Source organism: Macrotis lagotis, chromosome 5 (assembly GCF_037893015.1).
Source record: "Macrotis lagotis isolate mMagLag1 chromosome 5, bilby.v1.9.chrom.fasta, whole genome shotgun sequence".
Classification (NCBI taxonomy): Eukaryota; Metazoa; Chordata; class Mammalia; order Peramelemorphia; family Peramelidae; genus Macrotis; species Macrotis lagotis.
Genome location: NC_133662.1, coordinates 255,329,774 through 255,338,834, shown reverse-complemented (window position 1 = coordinate 255,338,834; position 9,061 = coordinate 255,329,774). Strand labels below are relative to the sequence as shown.

The 9,061-nt window shown below is 53.3% G+C and overlaps 1 protein-coding gene across 2 annotated transcripts in view; it reads right to left on the bottom strand.

The window, feature by feature from the left end:
- Position 1: 1 nt before the first annotated feature.
- LOC141488959 (ras GTPase-activating protein 4-like) overlaps positions 2-9,061 on the bottom strand; it is a 49,248-nt gene continuing 40,188 nt past the window's right edge. Inside the window, exons 15-21 of one of the 2 annotated variants that reach the window (XM_074189461.1) lie at positions 8,089-8,233; positions 7,215-7,381; positions 6,411-6,548; positions 4,527-4,662; positions 2,502-2,622; positions 882-946; positions 2-497 (exon numbers count right to left, since the gene is read on the bottom strand). In XM_074189461.1, coding sequence (XP_074045562.1) covers positions 376-497; positions 882-946; positions 2,502-2,622; positions 4,527-4,662; positions 6,411-6,548; positions 7,215-7,381; positions 8,089-8,233 — 894 coding nt within the window. In that variant the 3' untranslated portion in view covers positions 2-375. The other variant, XM_074189462.1, reaches the window with a different exon arrangement.

Here is a 9,061-nt window from a genome sequence, read left to right as displayed (position 1 = left end):
GAACCGCGTGGAATGTTAGAGCCGAGGAGGGCGCGGGAGTGGGCCGAGGCCGGGGCACGGGGCTGCCCATGTGCCCGGCGGCCCGGGGAGCCAGGACGTGGCCCCTCCAGAGCCTCCGCCCCAGGGAGGAGGCTCAGGCCCCCCAGTGCTCATGGCAATGGGGGCTGAACTTTGGAAGTGGGGGCAGGGATGGAGACCCCGGGGCCTGGGGGGGCAGCCAGCCCCAGCAGATCCCCAAAGTGCAGTTCATGGGCAGCCAGCAGGACAGGGAGTTCCGGGGAAGACCTAGTCCCAGGGGGAGGCCGAGGGTGGGATGGATGGCTAGGGGTGGGCCCGGGCCTGGGCCTAGGTCCCCCAGGGGGGCAGGGCTCTCTCTCATGTCTGCAGCTCCAACAGATAGTTCTTCTCCTGGTCTGCCGTGGCCAGATGGCCGGCGCGGTGAGCGTCCTCCAGCTCTTGGAGCACTTGGAAGAGCCGCGTGGGGCCGTCTTCAGGTGCTGGTGAAAGACCGGCCCCAGAGCCGCGGTCAGGCCAGCCGGCCCTAGGGTCTCGGGACCTTCCATGGGGCCGGACGGAACCAAAGCTGGAAGGGGTCTGAGAGGCGACTGGGCCAAGCCCCTCATCTTAGGAGGGAACTGCAGAGGAAGTGACTCCCCCCAAGTCCCACAGAACCTTATTTAGCACCAGGCCAGGTCTCAGAATGCATCGTTCAGTCCGGCCAGTTTACAGTGGGAAACTGAGGGAAGTGTCTCGGGTTGCATTTGGACCCGGGCTCTCTGACCAGAGCCAGAACGCTTCACCTAACGGAGCCCCTCGGCCTGGGAGGACCGTGCTAGCTTGTCGTCACGGGAGGAGAGGAGAGGGGTTTGGGAGGGCCCTACCTTCACTGTGGATGCTGGGGATATTCCCAGCAGACCCCAGGGCAGTCAGCTCCAGGTACTTTTCACTGATGAGGGAAAGGAAAAGGGACAAGTTTTAGACCAAGGTTGTCCCTTCTCATTCCTGTGAAGCCCTTTGGGTGCCTGCCCGTGCTTTGTCTTTATTATCATCATCGATAGTAGCACTCCTAGTCATTAATCGTAATCATTTTAGATTAGTAATAACAGCATCCAACATTTATTTAACACCTTAAGTTGGGGGCAGCTAGGTGGCACAGTGGATAAGAGCATCGGCCCTGGAGTCAGGAGGACTTGAGTTCAAATCCGACCTCATGATTACCCAGCCGTGTGGCCTTGGGCGAGCCACTCAGCCCCATTGCCTTGCAAAAACTAAGGAAAAAAAAACCCATCTTAAGTCCATAAAAATCCTCAAAAACAAAAAATAGGTGATATTATCCCTTTTTACATAAAATAACTGAGGCTCTTTGAGGTTACATGCTTCACCTTGGGTCTCCCAGCTTGTAAGGGTTGGGGTAGAATTTGAACCCAGGTTCCCTTGGATCCAGGTCCAGCACTCTGCACCTTATGCTAAGTTACACGCTCTCCTTAGTCTTACACCATTTCTATCTGTTTGGGCTCACCCCACCCAAGCGTCCGATCCTTCCCCACAGTGGGTGCCGATTCACCTTTGACCTGGGAGAGAGAAGAGGATGCCAGACCTCTGCCCTCCTCTCATGAAGGAGCCTCTTCAGACCCTTCATTCCTTTTAATTTTATTGGGTTTTTTTTGCAAGGCAATGGGGTTAAGTGACTTGCCCAAGGCCACACAGGTAATTATTAAGTGTCTGAGGCCAGATTTGAACTCAGGTCCTCCTGACTCCAGGGCCGGTGCTCTATCCACTGCACCACATAGCTGCCTTCATTCCTTTTAAACTTTGAAGGAGGAAGGAGGACCCAGACCCTCTGAAATATCAACACAGACACCTTCCGGAGGGAAGGAAAAAGCTGTGAATGAGAGAATTCAAATCTGAACTTTCAGATCTGGAAGGATCCAATTCCCTCTTAATAGTGAGGAAACAGGTGAATAAATCCATTTCTTGTGCCATTTCTCTTCATGATAAGACAAGGCACCATGCCAAGAACCAAGGGCATCAGATCAGAACTTAAAGGGACCTCAGACTACTAAGATGAGCATCCTCACTTTACAGGGGGGATAGAGACCAAGGAAGACTCAAGTCTTCCTGCTTCCAAGCCTAGCATGGCGGTCTTGTCTTGGTGGGCCCAGCCATGGTGAAGTACGGATACCGGGGGACCTTCGGAGCCCTCTCATCAAAGCTTCTGGAGAACTTGCCCTGAGTGGCTCCTTCTCTTCCTCCTCCATCTCCCCATCCCCCACTGCTCCACCCAAAGGTACTCCTGAGACCCAGCACCCAGTAGAGGATTTCAATCATAGGAAACACTTCCTGAATGTCAGTTAAATTAGGCCAGAAAAGAAGCAAGAAAGCCCAAGAAGGAAAAGAAGCCAAGAGTCTGGCTTCCCTCTGCTGACTGGACCTAGGAAAAGGGGGATCCCTGGTCTGAGGCCTCATTCTGGGAGAGGGGGTGTCACGGATGTCATTCTCACCGCATGGCGACTTGGACACCCAGCAGATGTCTATAGATGAGCTGTGCTTCCAGGTCTGGGTCCAGGGGGTCGTTCCATTCTTGCAGGGTCACCCGGTTTCGGGTTTTGTCACAGCCCAGACCTAAGAGAAAGGAGAGACGGGGTGTCCCCCGTGGGAGGGAACAGGAGGAAGCTGAGAGAGCAAAGTTAAAGTACCAAGTACCAATGGGGGCCTTTTGTCCTTCAGGGGTGAGTGGGGGGTGAAGACAGAGGTCAAGGGAGTCCAGAGCAATAGACGTCACCATCCAAGGATTTATGATGCCCCTCAGGTGTCAGCGGTGGCTCAGGAGGAACCCAAAGGCAAAAGCCTTGCTTCTTCCAGAAAACCAAGTCAGGGCTTCTTAGGGGGGCTGCCTCATAGAACAGGGGCTCCTAACCTGGGACCCATGAACTTAAAATAGAAAATTGGAAAACTTTTGCTGTTGTTCAGTCAAATCTGAGATCTTGTCTGACCCTGAGCAAATCACTTAGCCCTGCCTGCCTCAGTTTCCCCCCCCGTAAAGTGGGAATAATAATATCGCCTAACTCACAGTTGTGAGGATCAGATGAGATGGTACCTGTAGAGTGTTTCACACAGCGGTACCCCACTTTCCCTTCCTGTGTAGGGTGCCTGCCCCAGCCTACAAGCAGGCCTGCCAGGAGCCCAGCTGACTCCCAGGGAGGATCAGAGGTGACTTATAAATAGCCAACAGCAATGGTTATGAAGCTGAGATTAAAAATAGCTGGCAGCAGAACTCTCCCAGTTAGTCGTTGAGTCTCATCCCCCTCATCCCTTCAAGCATGGGGTTTTCTGGAACCCAGAGCGATGAGCTGCCAGCCAGCAACAGGTGGGCACATTGGCATTGCCCTTGCCAGGTCTCTGCCCCTAGCTGTGTGGGTGAGGTTGAACAAGCCATGCCCCTGCTCTGTAAAAGGGGCAGTTTGGACCCGGTGATTGTGAAGGGCTCTTCCAGGGCCAAAGAGTCCGGACTTTCTTGAAGAGCACCCCATTCTTCCCTTGCAGTGCCTCCAGTCCTATCCTGTCTTCCCCACCTGGGTGAGTGCCAAGCATGCTGTGTAGACTGGGCTTGGGGCTGCTTCTCTGCCAGGGGAGAGTGGCTCCCCTTCTCTTGTTCTGCAAGTGCCTAAACCCCAGGAGTATCCTCACAATGAAACTCATCTCCCTATAAGCATCACAAGGGCAGGGACATTGGCCCTGCATCCCTCCTGAATAGAATTAACTAGAAACACACCAGGTGAGGTGGTGAGGAACCCAGGTCCAGAAGCTTCTGAAATTCTACCTGCCCTTAGAGATAGGATGGGGGGTGGCAGTGACTGGCAGCCATGACATTGGGCTCCATTTGATGGATGGTGGGACCATAGGTCAGAGGATCACCCACAGCAAGCCTTGAACTCATCCCCCTAACATGGTTCTCTCTCCCCACGAGCCCACAATTTGTTCTAGGTGTTGGTTGGAGGTGTCATCCTCATAGGGGAGTGGGGACCAGGCTCCAGGCCAATGAGAAACAAAGAAGACCCTTTCAGGTGCCTCAGCCCCCTACCCATCCTAGGGTCTGGGGTCTTGTCCAGGTACCCATCCCTCTTGCGTTTCTACAAGGAGGGCCTACAGGTCTCTTGGCAGAGTGCAGGAGATTGCCCCAGGCCCAGCATGGAGATCTACCCCCAACTCGGGCTGTTAATGTTCCTTTTGCTTCCATCCATGTCTACCTAAGGCACTACCTCCTCCACGGAGCCTTCCCTGATCTCCCCTACAGCCAGGCAACCATGAGCTATCGTTCCCTCCTCAGAATCTACCTAGCCCCTGGCTGAGGGTCCCTCCCCACACAACATTTTTGTATTTGTCCCATCTCTGGGCCTAGGTGCCCTTTCAAGTCTCTGCCTAAGCTTGATGTTGCCAACATGCACACGCATTCATTTGCATTGAGCAGGGCACTCCAGGATCTCTCTCCTCAGTCCCCCAGACTCCCCAAGAACAGGCCTTCCTACTTGTCTTTTCCTTCTGATGACAGCAACTCCATTTGTCTCCTCGGAAGATGCCTGGGTGGTAGGAGCCCAGCATGCCCTGGTTGTTGAGGCAGACTTTGCGCAGGGCCGACAGCCATTGGTTCAGCTCATTCACACACTGTAACACAGGCCAGCATCAGGGGCTCAGTATAATGACCTGCTATGATGGTGATCTGCCATACTGGTGATCCGCCATGATGGTGACTCATCACGATATGGCCTGCTATGATGGTGACCCACCATGATGGTGACCTGCCATGATAATGACCTGCTATGATGGTGATCTGCCATGATGGTGACCCACCATGATGGTGACCTGCCATGATCATGACCCACCATGATGGTGACCTGCCTTGATAGTGACTCACCTTGATGGTGACCTGCCATGATAATGACCTGCTATGATGGTGATCTGCCATGATGGTGACCCACCATGATGGTGACCTGCCATGATCGTGACCCACCATGATGGTGACCTGCCATGATCATGACCCACCATGATGGTGATCTGCCATGATAATGACCTGTTATAATGGTGATCCACCATGATAGTGACCTACCATGATAGTGACCTACCATGATGGTGATCTGCCATGATAATGACCTGCTATAATGGTGATCTGCCATGATGGTGACTCATCATGATATGGCCTGCTATGATGGTGACCCACCATGATGGTGACCTGCCTTGATAGTGACTCACCTTGATGGCGACCTTCATGATGGTAACACAGGCCTGGCCCTTCCCAGAGGAGGGACTTGAGGCCATTGAGTTCACCCCCCCCATTTTACAGAAGAGGAAATTGGGGCACACACAGGGTCACTGCCACAGGCAGATTCGAACTTGTGTCTTCCTGGTGCCAAGCCTAATGCTACCCACTCCACTCCCTGCTTCTCTCCAAGACCCAGTCTGCCACCCCATCTAGACCACAGAGGGAAGGCACACTCCTTGGGGAGGAGTAGCTTGGCACCCCCAGGGCCTAGTGCCATGCCTGCACATCCTAGGCTTTCAATAAGTGTGTGTTGACTGAGAGTGAGCCTTCTGAGGGCAGCGATCGGCTCCTCCAGCATGTGCTAGTGACTGATACACACATGTTCACTATGTGGCACAAGGCCAAGCACAGAGAAACACACAGGCAATCAGGTGGTCATCTGAGGTACACACACACACATGGAGACACACACGTGCAGCCACCCTGCGGATGAGTAGGGTGGGGACACGTAGAGGATGGGAGCACGGACTCCTGTGAAAGGAGCTGCAAATCAGACCAGGCTCTGAATTCAAGAGAGAGGGAAGGAGAAGGGGGAGAGGGAGGGAGGAAGAAGAGGATGAGGGAAGAAAGAGGGAACGAGGGAGAGGGAAAGAGAAAAGGAGAGGGAGAGAGGGAAGGAGAAGAGGGAGAAAGAATGGGGAAGGAGAGAGAGAGAGAGAGAGGGAGAAGAGGGAAGGGAAGAAGGAGGGGAGAGAAAGAAAAGGGAGAGGGAAAAGAGGGGGAGAGGAAGAAGAAGGTGAGGAAAGGAGAGAAGAAGAAAGAGAGGGAAGGAAAAGGAGAGAAAGAAAGAGGGGAGGAGAGGAGAGAGAAAGAAGAAGGTGAGGGAAGAAAGGAGAGAAAGAGAGGGAAAGAAAGAGGGAGGGGAAAGAGAAAGGGAGGGAAGAGGGAGGAAAGAGAAGGGGCCAAGAGAAGGGTAAAGGGGGGAAAAGAAGGAAAGGGAAGGAGAAAAAGGCAGAGAAAGAGAGAGACAGGAGGGGGTGGGGGAGGGAGGGAGTCTTGCTTTTCATTTCTTTCATTGTTCTGAACCCTGGATGGGGGGATGATGGGGGGAACAAGGGGAGTGGGCTCAGGGGGCCCAGTCAGCCGGGCTCACCTTGCATTGCAGGTAGGCCGTCTCAGACTGGCCCGCTTCCCCTGAGTAGATGATCTGCATGACATGAGAGCTGCCAAAACTCTTCTCTTCCACCTTTTCTGCTGCCCGGATGTTGGCCAGTGTGATGAAGGACATTTTCTGGAGCAGAAAGGCCGGGGTGGGGGTGAGGGAGAGGGTCTCAGCTCAGAGGAGAGGTCATTTCTGGAGCCTGGAGGGCCCTAGGGCCTTTTTATGACCCTTCCAGCCCCCACCCATCCTAGAGGCCCAGAGAAACCCAAAGGGTAAGACTAGAGGCCTCTGAGGCCCCTTCCACCCTTGGGCCTAGGAAATACTTGGTGGGTTGGCTTAGATCTTGAAAGTTGAAGTCAGGACACAAAGCAAGGTGGGCATGGTCATCTGGTTCTCTGTCTCTCACGCCCCTGGTCCTCCCCTCCCAGTCACTAATCAGTATGAAGAATTGGTTGTTTGACTGTACATGATAACCTATATTGCTGTCATGGGGAGGGGGGGAACAGAAGAGGGGGAGGCAGAAAAATGTGGAGCCCCAAAACTTACAAAAACATGAATATTGAAAACTATCTTTGCATGTAAATGGAAAAAATAAAATAACATTCAAAAAATGAAAAGATAAGACACATTTTAAAAAAAGCATTGTTTTGCAAAGTGGCCATTTGGTGTCTTCTCCTCAAACATGAGCAGGACCCACAAGGCGGGACCCTAGCAATCTGACATGCCTGCCCACCTTGGGAAGGCTCTGGGAGTCTAAATCAAAAGCCCCCACATCCAAACTGGGCCCCCACCTACCTTGGAACTGGGTGACTTGGCAAAGCTGAGGGCCTCACTGGTGAGAGAGAAATGGAGCTTCTTAAAGGAGGGCAAGAGAGGCCCCTTGCCCTTGGCCTTGTGGATAAAGAGGGGCCCCTCCTTCACAGGTGGGGCTTGCAGGTTGAGTGCTCGCTGGAGGTCCAGTTCTGGGAGGAAGCAGAGGGGCAAAGGGCCAGGTGAGGGTCCCCTCCCCATCAAAATCTGGGCCCCTGCTCTGAACCTTCTGCTCCTGTCCCAGAGCAGCTGGTGAGAAGGGCCCTTCTCTAGACCAAAGGCCTACCCCTGAGTCTCTAGGCTCCCCCCAGGGTCTCCCTGCCCCCTTTCCCCTAACACTATTTTGGGATCCCACAGGTTCTATTCCCAGGGCCCATCCCATGGAGAATGCCTGTGGATGAGCCTGCATCTCAGCCCCTTCTGGGGGGAGAGAGCTACATGAGAGCTGGCTCCTTGCTAAAGGGTATGAGTGATCAGCAGTTTCTGATCCCCATATTGGCAGGGGACTAGCAAGGATATATGATGACTGTATGATATATGATGGGGAAATCCCTCCTCTCCTCTATTGGGGGAACTAGGTCCCACCATAAATTCTGCCTTGAAAGAGTTTTCTCCTTGGTGGGAGGTGGTTTTTCTGGCTCAATGGTCCATCATCTTTAAGACAACTCTTCACTAACACTGGCCCTTCCTAACCAAGGGACTAACCAGGAGCTACTGGTCATGCAAACCCTTTAAGTCATGGGTCAGAGTCCAAGCAGTCCACTAGAAGGGGTCAGGCACAGGCCCATTCCCATGTAATCTATGAGGGATGGTTCCTGCTCTCCCAGGCTGGAGATGTCCCAGTGGGGAGGGGGCTTACCCTCCTTCTCCTCAATGTCAATGAGCTTGGTAATGAATTCCTTCAGTTGAGTCACACCTTGCTGGACCATGGGCTGAAGGGGCTCCATCCAGGCCTCCTTGGCTCGGAAGGCCAGTGCGTCCATGTTGCCCACATTCTGGATAGCCTGGCACAAGGCAGGATCAAGCCTACAGTGGTCCCTCCTCGATCCCCTGTCTGCACCTCCTCTACCCAACCTAAATACCTTTGTTCCATCCCTACACATGCCCCCAGATGCCCTAAACCCAATAGTTGAAAGCAATGTGGTGTGGCAGAAAGGACTCCCCCTAGGATAAGGTCACCTGGGCCATCCCATTCACTTTCTGTGGGTCACTGAACAAGCCCCTCTCCTTCTCTGGACCTCAGTCTGTCTTTAGAATGAGGAGGGATGGATTGGATGATCTCAGGGACTTTGTAACCCTTCTAATCCAACCCTCTCATTTCACAAATAGGGAAACTGAGGCCCGAAGCAGTGAGGAGTTGTCCCAGGTCACTCTGGCGGTTAATATCACAGATGGGATTTGAACTCAGGCTCTCAGAATCCAGGCTGATAGTCTCCCTGGATCCTGCAAAGACATCCTCCCCCAGCCTATGACCCTGCCTCTAGTGGGAACCTTTGCTGACTCCCTCAATCAATGGTAGTATCCCCCTTCCCATTGGGCTCTGTTTCCCTTCTGGGGGTCTCATCTGTCTAGCCAGGCTCAGACCCCCTGAAAACAGACTTCCTACCTTTCCCTGTCCATGCCACAGCTTCATTCAGGGAATATGGGAGCCCATCCAAAGCACCCCTGGCCCAACCATGGACTCTAGCTAACGGCCTTTCATGGATTCTGCCCATTACTAGATTTTGGAATCTCCTTCCTGGTAATGAGGGCTTGAACCTGGCAAGTCTCTGAGCATATTTTGGGCAAGTGAGAAGTTAAGCTTCCCAGGTTCAGAGATGGTACTGGAATCA